This window comes from Paramormyrops kingsleyae, chromosome 7 (genome assembly GCF_048594095.1).
Source record: "Paramormyrops kingsleyae isolate MSU_618 chromosome 7, PKINGS_0.4, whole genome shotgun sequence".
NCBI classification, from domain to species: domain Eukaryota; kingdom Metazoa; phylum Chordata; class Actinopteri; order Osteoglossiformes; family Mormyridae; genus Paramormyrops; species Paramormyrops kingsleyae.
In genome coordinates, this window is record NC_132803.1 from 14,931,153 (window position 1) to 14,953,083 (window position 21,931).

General features: G+C 44.8%; 1 protein-coding gene across 5 annotated transcripts; it reads right to left on the reverse strand.

Annotated features, from left to right (window-relative positions):
* Positions 1-10,961: 10,961 nt before the first annotated feature.
* On the reverse strand, positions 10,962-20,684 carry slc20a1b (solute carrier family 20 member 1b). Of its 5 annotated transcripts, none has more exons than XM_072714366.1 (13): positions 20,553-20,665; positions 18,743-18,841; positions 18,544-18,649; positions 16,349-17,083; positions 16,076-16,216; positions 15,472-15,557; positions 14,965-15,055; positions 14,610-14,732; positions 14,310-14,510; positions 12,009-12,552; positions 11,733-11,918; positions 11,541-11,625; positions 10,962-11,457 (listed from the first exon to the last, which is right to left on the reverse strand). In XM_072714366.1, the coding sequence occupies exons 4-13, from the start codon at positions 16,695-16,697 to the stop codon at positions 11,302-11,304; spliced, it is 1,962 nt and encodes a 653-aa protein (XP_072570467.1). In that variant the 5' UTR covers positions 16,698-17,083; positions 18,544-18,649; positions 18,743-18,841; positions 20,553-20,665; the 3' UTR covers positions 10,962-11,301. The 5 variants fall into 5 exon arrangements, with proteins under 5 accessions (XP_072570467.1, XP_072570466.1, XP_072570468.1 ...); XM_072714365.1 differs by lacking the exon at positions 20,553-20,665 and adding an exon at positions 19,681-19,702; XM_072714367.1 differs by lacking the exon at positions 18,743-18,841 and having other exon boundaries at positions 20,553-20,684.
* Between the last annotated feature and the right edge of the window lie 1,247 nt (positions 20,685-21,931).

The window sequence follows — 21,931 nt, forward strand, 5'->3', positions numbered from 1 at the left end:
TAGATGCGCGGCTGTACATCCGTGGAAGTCATGTGACGCAAGTGAGATATAAGAAGCTACAGGCGAACAATCTGTATTTTGATCCACAGTCAGAACCTTGTCTGAACGGCCATCGCAGCAGCCGAGATGAAACTCACCTACTCTGTGTTCCTTCTCTTCGCCGCAGTGGGGGTTTATTATGGTAAGGCGTTCGATCTGCCTATATACTTGTTTTCATCCCGCACCAAGTTTTTTTTCCCCGTTACTGAATAGGTCAGCAATTTCTTCTGTTATCGATATATACCCTTAAACTAGACATTAATCTGTTAGACTCCTTGCAATAAATATGTAGCCTAGAACACAATAAGAATTCCTCAGGATACGCGTGATGATGTGTGTCGAAACAGTTTGAGAATTAGCCTGTTAATAAAATATACGAGATTTTAATTATAAAAAATAGCGTTATAAGCCATGTGCGGAGTTATATTTGCTTACTATTCTGTTTGTGAATGAGGTGCACTTACGGGACGATCGTTTAGCTAAAGCTGCAGCAGCACTTAGGACGATCTTTGAAAGTGGATGATGAATCAAGGAGGGATCAAGTTTACAGAATTTTAGATCTTAAAATCCATAAATCACGCTGAAGTCTAGTGCCTGGTTTGGCTGTGCAGTTCACAAACATTACGCGAAAAGCGTGGTATCCACCTTCTCAAACGCGCACTTTATGCTGATGTTTTAGGGAGACGCTCGCAGCCGGAGCTTGCTGGACGAGCTAAATGACTTCACGCTTTAATGTTCTTTGGATTTCTTTCAGCTCAAGCGGCATCCTTGACCCGTGATACTGGTAAGGAAGCAAAAAAACTTAATTGCTGTGAATAATTTTATAAGCTGCAAGTCGTAAAAACCTAAAATGTAAATTGTGTTTAAAACGGCAAGTTTCATAAAGTATTTCTGAACTGCTTTTTTATTTATAAGTAAAGGTACTTTCATTGGTTAAATTCTAATCTGAAAAACTTAATCTAAAATAAATTTAATAAGTGGGTTTTTGTTCGTTTTAGCAGTCATTTTCCCTAAGGTTAAACAGGCGTTACCCCAAAGGGTGTGTCGGTTCACTGGACTGCACCCCTGCTTTCGAGATGCGCAATATGTATTTTTTTTCTTTCAAAAAGGCGTTTCTCTCCCAAGTCAGACTGTTTCTATGATTCAGGGTGTGATAGATTACTTATAGGCTAAAACAAACAAAAAGAATTCATTATCCACATGTCGTAGCATACATAAAAGGTTGTGTTTCATGGAGTGCAATATGGGGTAGTTGAAAAAAGATTTTCCCCAAAAGGGATCAAGATAGTGTCACTATTATTATTATTATTATTATTATTATTATTATTATTATTATTGTTTTTATTATTTACAAAACGCTTAGTATGCTAAAAAGTTAGTGATTCTGTAACCAATAATTATTTTAACATTTTAAGTTGAAGATTTTTTTTTTGTCATATGTTTCACGTCACATTTTCAAATGCATGGCTGCACGTTTTCGTCTTAAAATCAGCTCGCTATTATTGTGACATATGAAAGAAAACGTCCGTTTAAAAACACACTGGGGAATAAATTACGGAAACATAATTATCGGTGGGGATGGAAGGGGGTCTCTCAGGCTTTGGCTGACTGCGGGACTGATGGTGCCCCTTCCCCTTGTTTAATGTGACCCCCTCCAGACGTTTCAGATACGTCAAACGCGTCGTCAGATGTAGACGACACCACAGGTAAGAGTAGGTCTTGCTTCACTGTTGTTGTTATTATTATTATTATTATTATTATTATTATTATTATTATTATTATTATTATTAGAGACAGAAAATTAGTGTAAAAAAGGACCACGGAGGCTGTGAATTAATGCGGGAGAACTTAAGGCATTGACACCTTCACTAGTACTGGAATATGTAATGTCATGTATACTAATGTAGGCCATGTGATGAAAATCTCACCATATTACGTGCTTCAGCGGCACCCCTGTAAAGGTCTGTTTTTTATAGTAACAGATTAAAGGCTTATGCATGAAAGAATATCCATATTTAGAAATCGTTCATCTGTTTGTTGGATTCACGTGAAATCTAAGCTTATAGCTATGAAGTCCGAGACCGTTATAATCTGCGTTTTCCGAACCATGTGATACGCCCTCTGGTGGCGCCATTGCTTTACGACGGTTAAAAACCCTTCATTCACCGTGTGCTCGTCGCGCGAGGTAATTTCTAACCCATTAAAAGAAACCTCTGTGTGACTCACGGTGAACTGCACCGGCAACCTGACATGCCTGCACTTGACTCTTCTGTTTTTTTTTTAGCTGCATTTCCAGCTGGAAATTATTCTGAGGTGCAAAAACAAGGTATGTTCGGATTAAACCTTCCATGTTAAACAGCTGCAGCTCAAAAACTGCACGCATAAGCAGACCTAACCTCTCTTATCTTGTCCACTTAGCGCTCTCTTAACTATCCTGTCTCCCCACCCCGCCCTCATGCCTCCTACTATCCACTTTTATCTTTGGCTGCTGTGTGCGAGCTTCTCATTGTTTCTGTGGCCTTAACAAAATCCCCCCAGTTCAGTGTGGGACTGGACTGACAGTGTTCACTGCTGACTAACTTCCTCTCTCTCTTCCTGCAGATGATGAGACCCAGGAGACACGCTATGGTAATGCCCACCTTCTCGTGCCCCTGCCACCTCCTTCCAGGCCTGACTCAAATGCTTTTACTGAGTAGTCTTAGGCCAGCGCAGGTTTGGTTCACCTCCCTCCCAGAAAATGGGCTGGAGCCATTTCATGTGAACTAGGGACGACTTTTTTGAAGGAAACCGTGTATTCGGTAGAGATACATCCCCTCCAAATATTGTTGAAGGAAAAATTCTTGAGATCAGCCAATGAGCAACTTCTATATTTTTCATATGCAAACAAATGTAACCACTGAGTACTAAGGAGACGTACAGTATGTAACTGTATAAGATGTCATAAAAAGGCTGTTGGTCTACATTAGACCTCAGACTTATAAGTAATGCATCTAGATTCAGGCCTTTCCCTGACGTATTTCATGTTTGAAATGATGCCAGCCATATGAAGAGCCGGATACTGCCACTTACATTTGTCTTCCAGTCAATCCTATCCCGTTCCCTCAGATTAGGGCTTTACGTGTGGCGGCCACAAGAGGGTGCCAAATATTTAACTATCGCAGCATATTTTTTCTGCGCGGTCTACTCTGAGGAAAAAATGGTCAAATAAATTATACGAATTAATGGGGAAATTTGTACTAAATCATCCAAATTGTGTGTTTGTGTGTGTATGTGGATTATGTTTATATTACATTGTGTGGGCCAAATGTACCCAACAATGTGATAAAAACCTGTTTTTGTTTAGGTTGTGGGGACCATTTTTCAGGTCCCCACAAAGATTTGCGAATGCAATCAAAAAACTGAAAATGCCAAAAGTCTTGTATTTGTTTGGTTACTTATGGTTAAGGTTAGGGCTGGGTAGAGGTTAAGGTTGTCATGTTGGTATTGAAGTTTTTGTCATAGAAATGAATGGAGAGTCCACACAAAGGCATAATTCTGTGTGTGTGTGTTTGTGTGTGTATGTGCGTGCGTGCACACGTGTGTGTGTGTGTGTGTGTATAGATAGATAGATAGATAGATAGATAGATAGATAGATAGATAGATAGATAAGATATCGAGCGCCTGGCCGGGTCTGTGTGCTGATACGATGTGCTCTGGTCCAGTTGAGTGTGGGACTGGACTGACAGTCTTCACTGCTGACTAACTTCCTCTCTCTCTTCCTGCAGATGATGAGACCCAGGAGACACGCTATGGTAATGCCCACCTTCTCGTGCCCCTGCCACCTCCTTCCAGGCCTGACTCAAATGCTTTTACTGAGTAGTCTTAGGCCAGCGCAGGTTTGGTGCACCTCCATCCCAGAAAATGGGCTGGAGCCATTTCATGTGAACTAGGGATGACTTTTTTGAAGGAAACCGTGTATTCGGTAGAGATACATCCCCTCCAAATATTGTTGAAGGAAAAATTCTTGAGATCAGCCAATGAGCAACTTCTATATTTTTCATATGCAAACAAATGTAACCACTGAGTACTAAGGAGACGTATGTAACTGTATAAGATATTTAACTATCGCAGCATGTTTTTTCTGCGCGGTCTACTCTGAGGAAAAAACAGTAAAATAAATTATACAAAATAATGGGGAGATTTGTACTTAATCATAATTGTATGTTTGTGTGTGTATGTGGATTATGTTTATACTGTATTACATTGTGTGGACGAAATGTACCCAACAATGTGATAAAAACTTTTTTTTTTTGACATTGTGGGGACCATTTTTCAGATCCCCACAAAGAACTGCGAATGCAATCAAAAAAAATTGGCAAAAGTCTTTTTGTTTGGTTACTTAAGGTTAGGGCTGGGTAGAGGTTAAGATCGTCAGGTTGCGTTTGAAGTTTTTGTCATAGAAATGAATGGAGAGTCCCCACAAAGGCATACTTCTGTGTGCCTGTGTGTGTGTGTGTTTGTGTGATATACATACACACAGAACATTGCAAAGGTCTTAGGCAGGCAATGAAAATTATGTTTAAATGATCAAATGATCTTCTTCTTAGTGTAATACTATGATATTATGTCTGTCAGTGTGTCAGCTTTGCCATTTCAGAACCTCTCCTAACGTCACTCCAGTACTTGTAGTAACCGTCTAATACACCCAGCATACTTTGTTTGGGTAATCAGTGCCTTGGTGAGTTAATCAATTAATTGATTGATGAATTAATTGGCTATTAATTAATGAATAAACTAATTGAGCTGGAGGTAAAATTTAATAAATACATGGAATGGCTTAGGTGCCCCTGACGAGAGATTTGGAAGCTGCAGAATTTGGTGTTCATGTAGCCATCTACAAAGATATCAGTAACTTTGCAGAACAGAAGAAACTCTTGCTATTGCAATTGATAATTTCCATATGATCTAATGTTAAATCGTGTTTTTTTTTATATATATATAAGCAAATATACACATACCACCCAGATAGATGGCTTTAAGCATTTTCTTTGGTTATGGCTTTTGCACGGTACTGTATGTGTTTGCACACACACACACGCACACACACATATATGTATATATATTTCTTTGTGTTTTTGATCCGCCTTGCCATAGGACATCTTCCTGGGCCCATCTACTCTGAGCTGGGTGTTTTTCTCTTACACAGAGAGATTGTGGTCAGCAGGCCTTTCTGCTGCAGTCTCTAACTCTTGGCCGTCGCCGGGATGTTCCAGGCGGCACGTGGTCCTGCGGCGGCACACTGCCGGCTTTCACGCCGCCCGGGGGCTGATCAGAGCCTTTTTGTGTGCCTCTCTGTTCAGCGGCTCCACGCCCGCTAATAATGCCGTTAGTCATCGCTGGTATTGTGACAGATGGGTGACATGTCAGACGGGTCACGAGCTGACAGCACGCACACGCCCCGCCACTGCTCGCACCTCGCCGGCCTGCAGATGAAGGGAAATTTCCAGCGAAGTGGCGCCGTGATTCTCAGCAACTGTGTCTTTTCGCAGTTACTGAGATGTTAGGAAAACAAAATCCATGTAAAAACATATTGAAGAGTAATGTATGAAAGCCTGGTGTAAGGGGGCAGTTATTGGCGGGGGAGGGGGGCATTTTAACAAAGAGCAGGGGCTGCCCTTGGGTTTGACTGACTGTGGGGCTGATGGTGGACACCCCATTTGTTTACTCTGCTTCATTTTCAGGAAAGTCAGACTTGGACACCGGGGTGGAAGAACATACCACAGTTAAGGGTAGGTCTCACAACATAACAGAAAGAACCAGTGTAGGAAGATGGAGGTTGTAAAGAAATGCAGGAGAACTTACTCAAACCATTGCTGGTCTAATGTCTCATTCCTTGCAGGAGAGAGGGCCGAACAGGTGACGGCGACCATGAGTAAGTAGACTTTGCGAAGCACAATGAAGGCTGATGTTTTTTTAAGAGATACTTACTCCCTCCAAACACCTGGAGTAACTCTCTGCTGTATCTGCAGATGTCACCGCCAGCACCTCTAAGGAATCTGGTGAATCTGGCGAATCAGATGGTAAGGGTTTAAAAAGACACAGCTCCACACAGACCCTAACCCTAGAAACCAGGACATGTAAGCTAGATAGTCTGCAAGAACGTCGGTCCTTGATGTTTTTCATTCGTACTAATGAGACTCCCGTTGATCAGTGTCGCCACCTTGTGGCAGGGCAGTCAAACAGCAGCAAATATATCTAATTGTAGAATCTGATCATTCTCTGTCATTATCTCTTTATGTAGTTGACCCCAATATTCAAGGTGACATAGAGCTTCTGTGTAACAGTAAGGACCTTAAGACACAATAACCAGTGTTATTTGGATATGAAATGACTACTAATAAGGGAATATTGATCAGCAGCTGGAAAGGGGCATTGAAGCCTCACTGGACCATTGTGGGATGAGACTCACTGGCTTGTTTGCATTGGTTATTGGCTGTATTGGTACAAAAAAGGTTAATCCACAACCTCCAGAAGTTTCAAAGCCCCATTTCTCTAAAAATAACTAATAAAATCAACTAAGCAAAAGGTCAGGATGTTCGAATAGTTTAATGCTTGAGACATAATCTTTTTTGGCCTCTTATTAATGAAATGAATCAAATGTTCTAAAATCCTTGACTATATCCTGTCTCCACTCTAGAATCCACCGAGAATAAAGATCGTGACAGTAAGTTTGTCTCTTTGAGCTTCTACTGACTAATCAGCCTGGCGTGCTTTTTTATATATATTACACCACCATTGGCTGTTAGGTTAGAACTAACATATGTTACCAAACACAAAGGTGCCATGGAGCTTAAAGGGACAGTTCACCCCAAAACTGAAAACAGATGTTTTAGGGGGGGGCTTTAGTGCTATCTATCCATCTAGGTTGTTCTTCTGGGAGTTACCTAATTTTGGAGATATCGGTCGTAGAAACGTTGGTCTTCTCTGAAATATAATGTGAGCGAATAGCATTCTTTCTCTGGTGATTAAAGCGCCAAAAAAATTCCAATTGAAGAATTCAGCAGCAATGTCTATTAACAGGAATCATGACCCGGTTATTGAAGATAATCTACAGACTTTGTAGTGAGCGCTTTATTGTAGGAACTGTTTTCTTCTACCAAATTCTACACACCAATCGTATCACTGCACAGGAGATATGGCCTGGGTGCTCACGCTCGTATAAGCTGATGGTTAAAATACACTGCTGATAAACTGATTTTGACCCAGTTACATTAGTGACCTTAGTGCATAGCCCATTGCGTAAACGGCTGAACAGCAAACTGTAGAATATGCTGCAATAATATTGGGTAACTATTTGTGCTATTTCTGACATTGCTGGGCTAGTTTCAGAAGACAGTATTCCACTTTTTTTTTTTCCCACCCTTATTTTGCTCAAGTTTTCAAAGGTGTGCAGCTTTACTTGGCTGCAGACCAAGTGACGTCAACAGGAGCTAAACGGCGTGAGATGATCTGTGTTAAATCCGTTGGCAGGTGCTGAGGCCGGGCCTCGGGTGCAATGAGGTCACACTATGTGCAGTGAGGTCACACTATGTGCAATGAGGTCACACTATGTGCAGTGAGGTCACACTATGTGCAATGAGATCACACTGTGCAGTGAGGTCACACTATGTGCAATGAGGTCACACTATGTGCAGTGAGGTCACACTATGTGCAGTGAGGTCACACTCCTGACGTCTTACTAGGCCTCCTAAGTCGCGGGTTGTTTTGGGGAATAAACCTTGGTTCAGTTAGTTTGACATACACACCACTACCAGCTGCTAGTTTGATGATACTTTAGAGTCAAGTTGCATGAGCCCTCGTGACAATGGTATCCTTTTGAGTTTGACATTCAGTTCTCAGTTCATGTTTTTTATCTCTCCCCCCCCCACCCCCACCCCGCCCAGCTGCGAGACAAAAGAGACGTAAGTGCTACTTGATTTCTGCAGCCTCACAAGGGCCTGAGGGCTGGTCCACGGTGGATCCCATTGTTTAATTACTCTGAAGTTGAAGTACAGTGAATGTCAGTGCAGTTAGGAAAGTTCCAGAACTGCCCAGGGAGGGGAAAGGGACTAGATGCTCACTATCATGCCCAGACACAAGGGCTGAAGCGAAACCGAAAAACTGGTAACAGTTTAAGCGTAAACAGCGGTTCCTGTCGGCCAGTGAGCCAATAGCAATTGGACATTATTTACCAAGGGGAAGCGCTTAACGAAGCGATAAGCCATTTAGTTTATTATACCTTTTTAAAAGATAGAGGGAGGGGTCTGGTATGTTAATACATCTTTAATCATCCAGAATATTGGATACATGACATAGTGTTGGTACATTACCTGATGTGATATGAAAGCTAGTGGTGTCCAAACATTACTGGTTATCTGCAGCCACTTGAGTACCTTGTCCCCCCCCCTCATCAAGGGTGCTGGGTGTCAGATGTCAAAGGAATCGTGTAATTTTCTGTAGGACAGGGGTTATAAAAGGAAGTGACATGTTGACTCCCTGCTATTGAACAATATATCCAGTGTCCTCCTTTTCATCCACAGAGCACCCTGAGGATCCTGATTACAATTACGAGTACCATTACGCTGACAACTACCCATTAGGTTGGTCTCCTTAACCTTCCATGACATCTATACCGAACAGGCATTTCTCACAGCTGTTAGCATGAAGAAATTCTACCAAAAATACACAGATGCTCAAACACGAAGTACAAAACAACTTTGAACACGATGCGGTTTCTCACGGCAGCAATGTGAAAGAGAACGATGTATAAAAATAGCCTGTTTGAAGCCGAGTGCACGTCCAGCACACGGCAGATGGTCACTTCGTAGATTCTCTGGCCGCCTGTCATTCTGCAGCTTGATTTAGCTGACTAATGGCTCTAATCATTCACCACATCTGCTGCTATCGTTCACCATAATCCCGAACCTCCCCCTGCAGACCACACCACCTACTGCTTACTCAGGGGTGAAGGCATAACTGGCCCGAAAGTGTCGCAGAGGGTCTAAACTTCCATCTGATATTCTGCTTGTGACTTAGTCATGTCACACTCGACTCTGAAAGGCTAAGGCCTTTAAGATCATCTTCCGTTTTGTGATTCTCACTGATCTTGTAATCAATGAGATTCCTGGAATCGACTACCGTCTGCGAGGTTCGTCGCATGCCAGACCTTCATCACGTTTCACCGTTCTAATCGGCACCTGACACCCGTCAGACATATTCGTCAGTCGCCAGCACCCATTTGACTCTTATTGGTTACTCGTGGGAAAAGTCCTGCCCCCTGTCATGCAAATTGCCAATGACGTGCTCTCTATCTGTAGCAGATGACACAGAGTGATGCAGCAGGTGGAGCAGGGCAACACGGAAGTCCCGGTGTTGGTGAAGAGGAACGCCACCTATCAATGAGCCAAAGCGTTACCTGCTGAGGATAAGGGGGTACCGGTACAAATCCAAAAGGAAAAAAAATACACTAACATGTGAGATACACTCCACACGGGCATGATTAATGTTAATCAGTTGCAGATACTTCACTTCTAAGCTAAACACTTCTGTGCAGCCTGGAACTAATGACTAACACCACAAGTGAGTGGAATTATGAAAAGTTTATTCATCTTTTCATTCCATCTTCAGAACCCCCCCCCCCAAATTAATTACAAAAGAATGAGTTTGTACACAGTAGAATTGGGTGGGTAAGAGAAAATATCTCACAAAAGCTCTTTAGCAGCACAGTAAATGGGACTCAGCTGCCCCCCCCCAAAAAAAAAACCTGAAAGCACCCCCCCCACACACACACACAAAGCCAAGCTGCCCCCCACGGCCTGGACGCCTCTCACTGGTCATTCAGCAGCTTGGCCCCACAGCGCTACCGCCTCCGGTGTCACGGCCTCGTTCTGGGCACCAGCAAACAGGGGGGGGGGGGTGTCACACACAAAAGCTAGACCTAACTAAGCACCAGTTGCCAACCACCCACAGAAAAGTTTGGACAGACTCCAAAAAGAATTTATTCCCATTTTGTTTTGGGGCAGATCTTTAAACAAAGTTGTTGTTTATGAAACGCCGCCGTAATCAATCTGAGCTTTTAGACTGATATAAATACATTTGCTAGAGGGATTGTTACGCTTTGGGATAAGTTGTATCTTTCCTTGTTTATCTTCCTGGATCTCGTTTCCTTTGTAACGACTCTGTTGTGGTTAAGGTCTGTCTGCCTTTTAACGAAGACCACGGTTTCATTAAACTGATAACTAAACACTGGCGTACTCCGATCTGTCCCCATGGAGCGCGTTACCGTTCCAGAAAGACCCCCGCAGGTCTAGCACTGCAGATTAAAAGGGTGTCGATCTGCTCATGTCCACACCCGCTTACACGTTACTGGGCAGCAATACAAACACATACAATCGTTGGCTTCATCCAAACCCAGCACTCCACTAACAATTTACCTGAACCTTGCTGTGACATTACAAGCCCTTAATTGTAAACTAGGCACTACTGTAAAATCCTTCACAATTCTGCCCTTCTATTGAATTTCACAGTAAATCAATTACCAGTCCAGAATTGACGAAATGGGTAAAATTACCCATAAATCCTACTTATTTCAAAGCGCGCCATAGTTCATCTGCATGAGGTAACAAGTAATTCTTTACATGTCTTCCAAAACGCTATAGTTTGAACCAGATCAAAATTTGACAGCTAGCTAAACCTGGAGCGACCAGATCTCTGGTTTGTGGTGTAATGAGACTGGGAAGTCAGATTCATATTTTCCAGTATGAACGCATTTTAATAAATCAAGTCTTAACTGGTGGCTCTAAAATGAACCAAAACCACGATCTTACAGCTTGATCTACCAGACTATATGGTGGGTATAAGTAAAATGAATGTCAAAATGTCTTGCTATTAATGGGACACCATAATGGAGTACGGCGGAAAACCCGCGGTTTAATGCTACAGTTGCAAACAAAACAAACGTACATCTGAACGCCATTTACACAGGTACAAAACTCACCAGCACCTGAAAATACCACACACCATAGCCGTTAGCAAGTTCAAAGAGTAAGATATTTAATACTGCATTAAAACATGTAAAAATTATATAAATGTTAAAAAAAAAACAAAAACATTGGTTTTACTATTTACATGAGACACCCAGCAGGACTGAGCCAGAAATCGCTCGAGCCACACGGATGCTGCACCACAGCCAGGAACGCAGGACGTCAAAGACGGCCGGGCCGGGCTGTGCTTCCACCCCCTTGCTCACAGGATGACGTAGCAGAAGAGGGCCATGATGGCAGCGCTGATGAGGCCCGAGATGGGGACGGTCACAAACCAGGCCATGAAGATGTTGCGGAAGAGGCGCCAGTCCACAGCCCTGCGGGATCGCAGCCAGCCGACGGCCACCACAGAGCCCACCTGGGGGGGGGAGGGGGGCCGGCGGTTAGTGACACGACGCTAACGGAGACCGCGAGCCGGACAAGGCGGCCGGAGCCCGTTACCTTGCAGTGGGTGGTGCTGATGGGCAGGCCGACGTTGGAAGCGACCACTACGGTGAGGGCGGAGGCCAGCTCGATGCTGAACCCGCTGCGGAAGAGAGGACAAAACCAGCGGGTTACAATGGCAATACTGGGGGAGGATGGGTGACTGACTCCGCCCACATTCCTCCAAGGCACATTTGGGGATTTGGTTACCTGGAGGGGGTGATAGGGGTGAGGTCTTTGCCCATGGTCTGGATGACCCTGCGGCCCCACACCCAGAGGCCTATGCAGATGCCGACCCCCCCGTACAGCAGCAGCCAGATGGGCGTGGGGGTGGTGGATTCCACCGAGTTGTCCTGGTACACTAGCCACAGTGCCACCAGTGGGCCGATGGCATTGCTGCAAAGGAGAGTCACACAGGTTTGTACCCGAAAACGCCGGGTGCGGTCGCCCCTGCCCCCCGCCCTGCCGAACCCTACCGAACCCTACCTGACATCATTGCCACCATGGGCGAAGGAGCCGAAGCAGGCGGTGAGGATCTGCAGGAACTGGAAGAGCAGCGACACCGCCGGCTTGTCGGCCTCCGTGCCGCTACGCTCCAGGGAGCTTTGGCTGCTGCCGCTGGCGCCGTCGTCGGTGCTGCCTTCGCCCACCTGCACGGCCTCCTCGCTCACCTCGGCGCTCACGCTGGCGATCTCGGGGGAGCCGCTCTCGGCCACCGCGTTGCAGTAGCTGGTGTAGCTGTCCATCCGCACGCGCTTCCTGTCCTGGCTGGCCGCGCCGTCACCCTCTCCTGGCCGGAAGTCGGCGTGCAGGCCGCAGATGGCCATGGTGTAGGCCGTGTAGCTGTTATTGCGCCGCATGGGCCGCTCCCCCGGCTCCCCCATGCAGTCGCGCACCTTGGCCAGGTGCAGCTTGTGCAGCAGGTCCTTGTAGAGGCCCGAGTCCTTGTGCACCGTGTGGTACTGGCTGTAGCCGACGCTGGGAATGTGAGCCGGGCCGTTGCTGAACTGAATGTGGGCCCGGTTCTGGCCTGGTGAGGGCAACGACATCATCAATATCCAGCCAATCAGAGTGTGATGACACCAAAGTGCTGTTGGCCACTTCAGAAGCCAACTCGCACGGATCAGAAACTGCGGTGCGTGACTAATAAAATCTGAACCGATTACCGAACCGAAACAAACTACATTAGAACTAGGGGTGCACCGATTGCAGTTTTCTGGCCGATCAACGATCACCGATCCTTAGGCAACCTTACCTGCCGATCTCGATTTTTTTTTTGCCGATCTTGTTTCTTTCATAACTAAAAGACAGTTACTTCAATGTTTCCATTTTTATTGAGTAAATTGATATGAATACTCACAAAACATGAGGTAGTGTCCTCAAATATAAATGAACATTGCTGTTTGAACTACAAAATCATATTTTTTCTTCCAGACTTTAATTTCTCTAATTTTGTAAAAAAAAATATATATATATATATAGCTGTTATGACACACTTGTCCAAAAAATAGGGAGGGAGGCAGCCTGCACTGCACCTCTCTCGGGAATGGGAGAAAAGGCTGATTTAACCCTCTGGGGCATAGGGGTAGGAAACACACTTTCACTGACTGGGGCATGATCACACATTTCATCACACTTAATTCATGGCAAATAAATTATTTCTTATATATTTGTTTTGCCATTACACTCATCTTTATTTTAATATATATTGTAAATATGTCAGATTTTTGTTAAGTTTGAAATTTGACATCAAAGTATAGACATTGCAAAATGCAGTTTGGAACACTTGCAGAAACATTATAAAAGTACATAGTAAGCAATGCTGGGAGTTTGTTTTGATCCCAGATATCTGATCACCAAAGTCTTGGCTACATGAAGATGACTAAATGGTGTAGATGCAACATTAATTTGGATAAATAAATAAGAAAAACCTAACTCATGTAACTATTTCTGGCTCCTTTCATTGAATATGTAGCAACTTTCATGTGTATGAATGAGACATTGTCACCTGGCCACGTCCCCAACCCCCTTTTATGGCGCTGAAGGGGATGTATCTGGATCGCGTTTCACCGTTGCGCTGTTAATCAAATTACCATGCGAATGCGATTTGAATACGCGCTAATGCGGCTATTTAGAATGTGAATAGCGATCTTCGGGTGAGAGCGGTACTACACGCCCCCGATGCAGGTAAAACAAAGTAAGATGACATGGTTTACTCTTTTGCCGATTTAACCTAATTAAAAAAACTTTAATACTTCCGACAATGGACGTTTTGAAAAGAAGACAGATTACGGATTTAGCCAGCGTTTTTTTCATGATTATACATTAAGATTTCAGCGAGATATTTATAAACTGAAATAGACGCGAAAAGTACGCGATGTCGTCGACGACATACTCGACCCCAAAGAGTTAAAAGCATATAACTAAGATCGGTGGATCTCATGGGAATATGGTCGATTTCTGATCCCCTCAAATTAACGTGATCGAGGCCGATCGATCGGTGCGCCGATCGATCGGTGCACCCCTAATTAGAACTATCAAGTTCCTGTAAGGTCCATCTTCACTTTCATTCAGACACACGAAACGACTTGGTACCTGGAGCCATGAACAGAACCGCAGCCAAAACGAGCCCAGAAAAGACAAGCAGCCCCTTTACCAGCCAACAGTGAATTCTGTCCAGGCTGCTGGGGATTTTCGCGCAAAGTGCGCCTACGGTCACGGTTAGTGGATGTAAACTGTGCACGACAGACATGGCAGGCCCAAGGGATGAGATCTCGTCAGGCTCACCGTCAATGGGGACAGCGGTGCCTTCTCGCTCCTCGCCGTCCTCCTCGCCGACGTCAAAGGTCACGCTGAACTCCTTACACGGGGCTGCCGGGGGGGCAGGCGCGAATGCCTGGATCTGCTCTGGAGCCGTCTTCAGGAGCGGCCCCTGGCAGTCCTTCTCCACCATCAACGAGCTCTCAGATGAGCTGGACTGGACTTCACCTGTGGGTGTGTGACGGAGGCACAGAATGAGTAACTCTGGCTGTTTATCAAGGGAAAAATTAAGGGGGGGGGGGGGGGGGTGTCAGGATGGCGCCTCACGTTCAATCTTCCTCTTGAGGCGGGGGCAGACAACAAACCAGATGATTAGGGCTGTGAGGACAGCGCAGGCCAGCGAGACCAGTAACGCGGCCCACCAGACCAGCTTACTGGAGGCTGCGTCTTCTGCGGGGGGGGGGGGAACAAAAAAAAACAAACAAAACAATTGACTAATGACCGAAAAACGAAGGAAAAAGAAAAACATAAAATAGTCACAGGCGTCAGTCTCACCTATACACACTGTGCATCTCACACCTACCAGTCAGAATTAAATCCCGCTCGGCAACTAAACACAGACACGTGACGCACCCAAACCCAAACCCAAACTGGGCCCCCCCCCCCCGCAGGTGATACATACTTGCAGAGAACAAGATGGAGAAGAGGTTGATTCCAATGGTCACAGCATAGAAGATGGGCAAAGCCCTCAGGCCGCTGGGAACAGGGTCTTTCTGTGGGACACACATAGAAAGGCACATAGAAATGAATATGGCTACCTAACTGTTACACTCCCACTGCAGCCTAGGCTGATCCAGCAGGGGCTCAGTCCCCTCCCTGCCTTCCAGCAGCCAAAGACCCCCCCCCCCCCCCCTCCAGCTCTCCACCCACAAAGGCCTCGCCGGTATCACACATGTGAAGGCACAGAGCTTACAAAGATAAAGTGGTCAGGAGGAAACACCCATCTGCTAAAATAGAATTTCTCAAACTGGTCCTTGGGGAAGCTGGTAGTGAGGAAAAACGTGGTCTGTCGGGGGTCCCCAAGGACCGGGGCGAGAAACGCCGAGCTGAAACCCCTCAAGAAAAACTGTGAGCGTTTAAACACATACACATACATGAATTCATTCTGCATCGTCATCACTGTTCTTACCTTGCGCAGGATGAGCATACGGACGAGTACGAAGACCAGAGCAGACATGATGCCAGACAAAACTGGAGAGAGGAACCAGGAACCCACTGCAGGGGGAGAGGAGACCTCAGATTGGGCTGAACACACCCCAAGGGCAGAACCACTCTAACCCATTCCAATTACCTTATTTCAAATGCAAAATGCTAGTCATATGCACATCTATGACAAACTATATCGCATCGATTACATAAACATCACTGAAGCTCAAAACCAAGAAAATTCCCACTGAGTGAAAGTGCTTGGATTTCACGACTTAAGCCCTTAATTCTTTAATGGTAGGACACTTGAGTCAAACCTTGTTTTGTTTTTTTCTAAAATTAATCAGTTTCAGTCCAGTGAAGCAGCACAAATTCATTCTAATCTGCTCAGATTAACTGCAATGGATGAGAGTCTCACACAGAATGTGCTTTGCCTTGCGGCCCCAGCATAAGCTGTGCCAGCCACAATTGGATAACCGATAAATAACAATTGCATGAATGACGAACAGATCCACAGAACTAACACGTGTCACGGATCATAAATGCCACAACGACCGGCTCGAGGCTTCTTTCGGCTGCTCACTCACCGATCTTGATCAGCTGATTCCAGCGGACTCCATTCATGCCCCTCGCCACCAGGGAAAATCCAATGGTGGCTCCCACAATGCAATGCGTTCCCGAAATGGGGAGCTTCAAAAACGAAGCCAGCAGCTGCCACACAGCAGACCCTGAGGCAGGAGCAGAGACGCTCTGATTGGCCGTCACTTTGCACACCTGACCCTCCTACCATGGCGCCAACTCATCCAAACGTGCATAACAGCCGTCACGAGACGACGTCCATCTCTCAGCACGAGGCTCACCGAACATGGCGCTGACGGAGCCCGCCATCATCAACGGCTCCGATCCGTTGTAGACGTTCACGTCGATGATGCCCTTCCGTATGGTCTCGCTCACGCTGGCGCCCAGGAGCACAGAGCCCAGCGTCTCGAAGATGGTGGCCAGGATGCAGGCCTGCCTGAGAGTGACCACGCCAGAGCCCACGGCCGTGCCGAAGGAGTTGGCAACGTCATTGGCGCCAACAGAGAAGGCCAGGATGAAGGCGATGACGAAGCCCAAGATGAGAAGCCAGAGGTAGTTGGAGAGTGGGGGATTCATCGACGGCATCATAGTGGCAGCCACGGTAGCCAAAACAGGAGTGACAGACGCCATTGCTCACAGCTTAGTGCTTAACTTACTAGAATGTTACAATCCTACGGTGAGATGGTTCAAGCAATAAATATCTGTACAAAAATAGTATTTACGAAACAATGTAGAAAAAAATGAGGTATTACAGTGTGGATTTTAATACAGTGTGAACTTCAATAAAAATGTTTAAACCTTCTCCTTTGCTACAAGAGGAGGTTAAATGTAAACAGATACGCTTGGCAACGTTTCTAACGTGCTGTAGGGATGGGGGGGGGTGGAGAGTCCGGCGGGGGCTATTGCTATCCTCTGGGAATGCCCAAGATATCAGAGTTTGTTTGACTCTGGGGGGTTAAGCAATTCGTATAGACTTCCATTGTGCAAGGGAGCCAGTCAGCAGTTGGAAGAGCATCCTAAAAAGAAGACAAATAAAAATGTATGTTTTAAGAAAAATATTAAAATATATTAAAATTTAGTACAAGTGAGTGGATTAAAAACCTCCTCTTTGTGATATAATGTGCACACCAGATCAAGACAAGTTTGCAATTCTAAATCGTTATAAAAAATAAAGCGTTTTTAAATTATCCTTATTTAATTATCTACCACAGCAGAAACAGGTAAACATTCAATTGATCACTATGGCTTAAGTACGAAAAATACCGTGCCACCTCTGCAGGAATAAACTATTTAATCTGCATATTTATATACAGCTAAGCAGTCTTAATGCGCTTTCAAAAGCTACGAAACAGATGAACAGACCATTGACAATAAAACACAGTTCACCTTTAACAACCAAAATTTCTGCCATTTAAATGAGAATTAAAAATCCAGGATGATGCATATGATTCAACAATCACCAAGTAGTAGGGAGTTTACCCCCCAAGATCCACCAAACCCGAGCTTCTCGTAAAGACTGCTGACGGTGTGTCTAGACCCCGTTTCATTAGCAGCACAAAAACATTTACTATTAGACACACTGGTCCAAGTTCATACCATCTCAGTATTAATGAGATTTCTGGGCGGGGGTGCGAGCCCGAATCCGGATTTGCTCATTCTAGGCTTATATTGCACCCCCCCCCCCCCCCCCAAACAAACAAAACGAACCCGCTCCACGACGTTTATACGGTTAAAGTTAGCGAGCGTGTGTTTGACATGTCGGATACGGGCGGTGGTGATGGGGGATGGTGGCAAACTCACAGAGGAAGCGCTTACGAGAACTCCGGCGAAAAGTGAATGGGCTCACGGAAGGAAGGAGGCCATGTTTGTTCACAAAGACAGTCTGAAATAATTAATAACATCGCCGACGCACAAATCTCCTCGTTGACCTGTATCTGGCCGTCCATCCAGCTAATCGCTAATTTATATAATTATCTGGTTTGGGGTGTGCGCATGACAATATAAGTTTCTGGATCTCATTAATACATGCTAATATCTGTCTCCGGAATCTTTCCGTTTTAGAAACGGCGCAGACAAGCGTAACTGACGGCTTTGAATGTGGATGCCGGTTTAACCATCCCCCGATCACCGACCAGAAAAGCTTCCCCCTCCGCCCGGCGCCTCCGGAACAAGGACCCACATGGCCGCCCGCTAACACGTGCTGGGTGTCACCGCTTCCCATTCAATCTGTGCACCAGAGCGGCCGCGCAGGGCACGCAAGCGGGCAGATTCACGTCTAACACTCCAAATAAACGAACCAAATTCGGATACGTTTACAAAATTAACAAACCGTGGCGGCTCATCAAACATCTCTTGTTGCTGCCGGCCAGATAGCGAATAGATAACTGAAGGATAAATTATAGGTAACAACCGCTTAGCAGCTGACGAGAATGCCGATTAAAGAGCAATACTCATCGGTAAAAGCAGTGACACTCACCAAAAGAGATGAACGAAAGCGATGTGGATGAAACCCACTGCTTCTCTCTCTGCCGATCCGTCCACACTTCAGCGGGACAGTCTCGATCGGTAACTTCCCCTTATTTCTGTAAGACAAAAAGTCATGTTGGTACTATGGCTTAACACTTCCGTTCACCAATAAAGGCGCTCCCCACACGACGAAGAGACGGGCTTTATACCGGGGAGGGGGGGGCAGACTCCTTAAATGACCCTAGACCGTGTAGAAGGAAGCCCTCCGGGGCGGCAGGAGAGAAGGGCGGACGGCTGGCGGAAGACAGCTGCTTCCAGCGAGGTATTTAAATGGGGGCGGGGGAGTGTGTGTGACAGAGAGAGAAAGAGAGAGAGAGAAAGAGAGAGACAGACAGACAGAGTGAAAGAGAGACACTCCATCCCTCTCTGCCGTCCTATGCAATCTATTTAACGGGTGTAGCAGGACGAAAATGGAAAAAGGGGTAATCAACCCCCATCCCCTCTGAGTATTGTCCCGGTTATTTTAAATAATAAGTCACATAAAAACCATGTAAATAACATGTATTATGTCAAAACAAATAATGAAAGTAGTCTATGTTCACCGCCCCCCCCCCCTTACCAATGGCGACGCGTGTGGCCCTGAGATGTTGCCGAGTATCCCAGTGCAGTTCAGTCCCCGAGTTACAGTGGCTGTGCTGCAGTGGCATCCCAGAAATAAAGATCACGGTACGAAACCGACCGACGCTTAATCACCGGTCATATGTACACAAAGGCAAGGTGGACTGATACGGTAATCCCGCCTTTACATTCCGCATTCAAAGTGCAATGTACCTCAATTTACGCAAAACACCCTGATATCAGATGGCGTCAGCATGTCATCCACAAATGGAGAGTGATTCCCTACTTTGTCGTTTGGCAATAGACCTTCGGGACATGAATTCAATATCTGCAACACTCAAATACACCCTGTGGCTACAAATAAACTTAGACCGAATGCTACGACTAAATACGATCGTGTGTTTTAAAATCGCATTTTTAAATGTATGGCTTAAGTCACAATTAAATGTATTTTAAATGTATTTAATTGTGACTTCGAACTGAACACGCAAAATGTAATTATTATTCCGGGATAAGAGATCGAACTCACGGGAACAAAGGGGGGTGAAGCGTGCTCCCTCTGAAATAACGCCACGCTGCTTCCCTCTGCTGCTAGACAGAGTATTGCAGTGGTGTTAAGTGTATGTGGCCACGACGACGGGCGGATAAACAGTAAAATATTGCACCTTTGAAAACATAACCTCTGAAACACAAGCTATCTGCTGCTACACCAAAGTTCATATTTATGACTTACACGACACACCCACTGAGAACCGTGCGGATTCCACATGTAAAGGAAATGCCTGCATTTACTATATAACATAGAGTTCCGTCCGAAAAATAAAAGCGTGTATAGACTGAATTTATCTGTGTAGTGTTGGACAGAATGCTTTAATTTTTAAGCAATATAATGACCAGCTGGCTTCAGAAAATACAGGAGCGGTTACTCCGATTGCTGATATATTAATATACAAACACAATTATATGAATATTAAATATTTCGGTGAGTGCAGATTAAGGATTTTATTTTAAGCGCTTCCAGAAATAAGTATAATCACTTCTAGGGCTACGTACAGTATCTGCAACACGACATTTTTGACTATTGTTTTTACCGGGAAAACCGGCTGCAGATAATATATAGGAAGTTAATTAAGTTTTAAATTTCTACAATTATATGCCCAAATGTAACATGCACGGCTACTTCTACTCTACTGGGACACGTAAATGTCAAAATTATCTCTAAATTGGCACACTGTTGGCATCCCTTACAGTTAACGATGCCGGGCAAATTGCGTTTCAAAAACTGCGCCAATATTTCCCTCCCTTACAAGGAGGGAAATACAACAGTTATATTTTTATCGACTGTATATGACAAAATCGAAACAAAAGCGACTAATAATAACAAGACACATTTAAACATACCTCGAATTAATTTTTGCATTAGAAACGTTGGTTTGATAAAACTCGGAGCTCAGGAAGGAGCCGCCGCGCCGATCCTGCAGGTGAACAATCCGGAGCGAAAGACCCGCCGAAATGACGCGGACCCGGCTGAATGACAGGCGGCTGCTTAAAAACCCAGCGCCCTATGCCACACATTTCCGCTCACACCCGCAGGCAGCAATCTTGTGCGAATTAACAACGTGAAATACAAAGAAGTCTGGTTTATTGCAAACGGTGAACGATTATATTTTAACGTGGGTTCCCAAAGTTTGAAAAGAGAAACAAAATTCAGACGTTGTCCCATAAGACATCTTAAAGCATCCGCAATGAAAAGTTTTGCTCAAATATTGTAGGACCATAACCCTGTAGATCATGGTTCTGTAATGATTAACCTATATTAGGTAGGTAAGGAGGTCATGCAGATCACAGCATGTTGCTGCACCCATCACACAACAAACCACCTCTGGGATGAGAACCTGAGTGCATCCATGCAGCGGGTGATGCCTCAGCACCACCCTATTCTGAATGGACCAGCATTGTCTTTTTCCAGTGGCTGGAGTGCTAATTCTGCCACCAACCCCCAAATTTCCCTGTAAGTTGGAGGACCTCCTTATAGGGTTGGATGTAGATTAACATCATACCCAGGACAAAGCAATTGCAGGTTAAGGGTCTTGCTCAAGGGCTCAACAGAATAGGATCACTCCTGGCATTCAGGGGATTTGAACCAGCAACCTTCCGATTACTGGCACAAATCCCTAGCCTCAGAGCTACCACACTACCACAAAAAAAAAAAGAATCAGAATCTTTATTGCCACATGACACGTCATTCTATCATCTATTTACTCCCAACCTATTGGGAGTAACTATAGCTAAGTGTAGGGTTATAAGGCCTTTTTTAGACTAATCCTGGGGGTGTCTCCATTAAGAACTTCTAAGTAACAGATGGATTGTGCAGTTTTTATACTATGATGCTAATATGATATGCTATTTGTCAAAGTTGTCAATTTTTGTGCTTACATGCACTAAGTGAGAAGTCTGCTTTTTTTGACATTTATACTAAAGTTTATAATTATGTTCAAACTTGTCCCACATGAAACGCTCTCCGAAACTCCCCCCTGCCCCCCCCTTTTCTAACAAGAAACACGCTTTATGAAGCTATACATTTTAACAATCATACCAAAATGCACCAGGTCAACCATGTAATTTCAAATTATTAAACAACAAATATCCACCATTAAACATATGAGACTTATTCAAAAACAAAATTTAAAAGTTAAACAAAATCAACTAATGACAACAAACAAAAATAAGGGGTACCAGGGGCTAATTATATTCTGACACAAGGGTCAATAAATTATGGT

What these genes read in the sequence shown, in the direction of transcription:
- slc20a1b (XM_072714367.1), bottom strand. Translation starts at nt 16,697, where the DNA reads ATGGCGTCTGTCACTCCTGTTTTGGCTACCGTGGCTGCCACTATGATG. An exon ending in CACCGCTGTCCCCATTGACG is followed by an intron (nt 12,553 to 14,309) that starts GTGAGCCTGACG and finishes TGCCCTCACCAG; the next exon opens with GCCAGAACCGGGCCCACATT. An exon ending in ACCCCTATCACCCCCTCCAG is followed by an intron (nt 11,626 to 11,732) that starts GTAACCAAATCC and finishes TCTCTTCCGCAG; the next exon opens with CGGGTTCAGCATCGAGCTGG.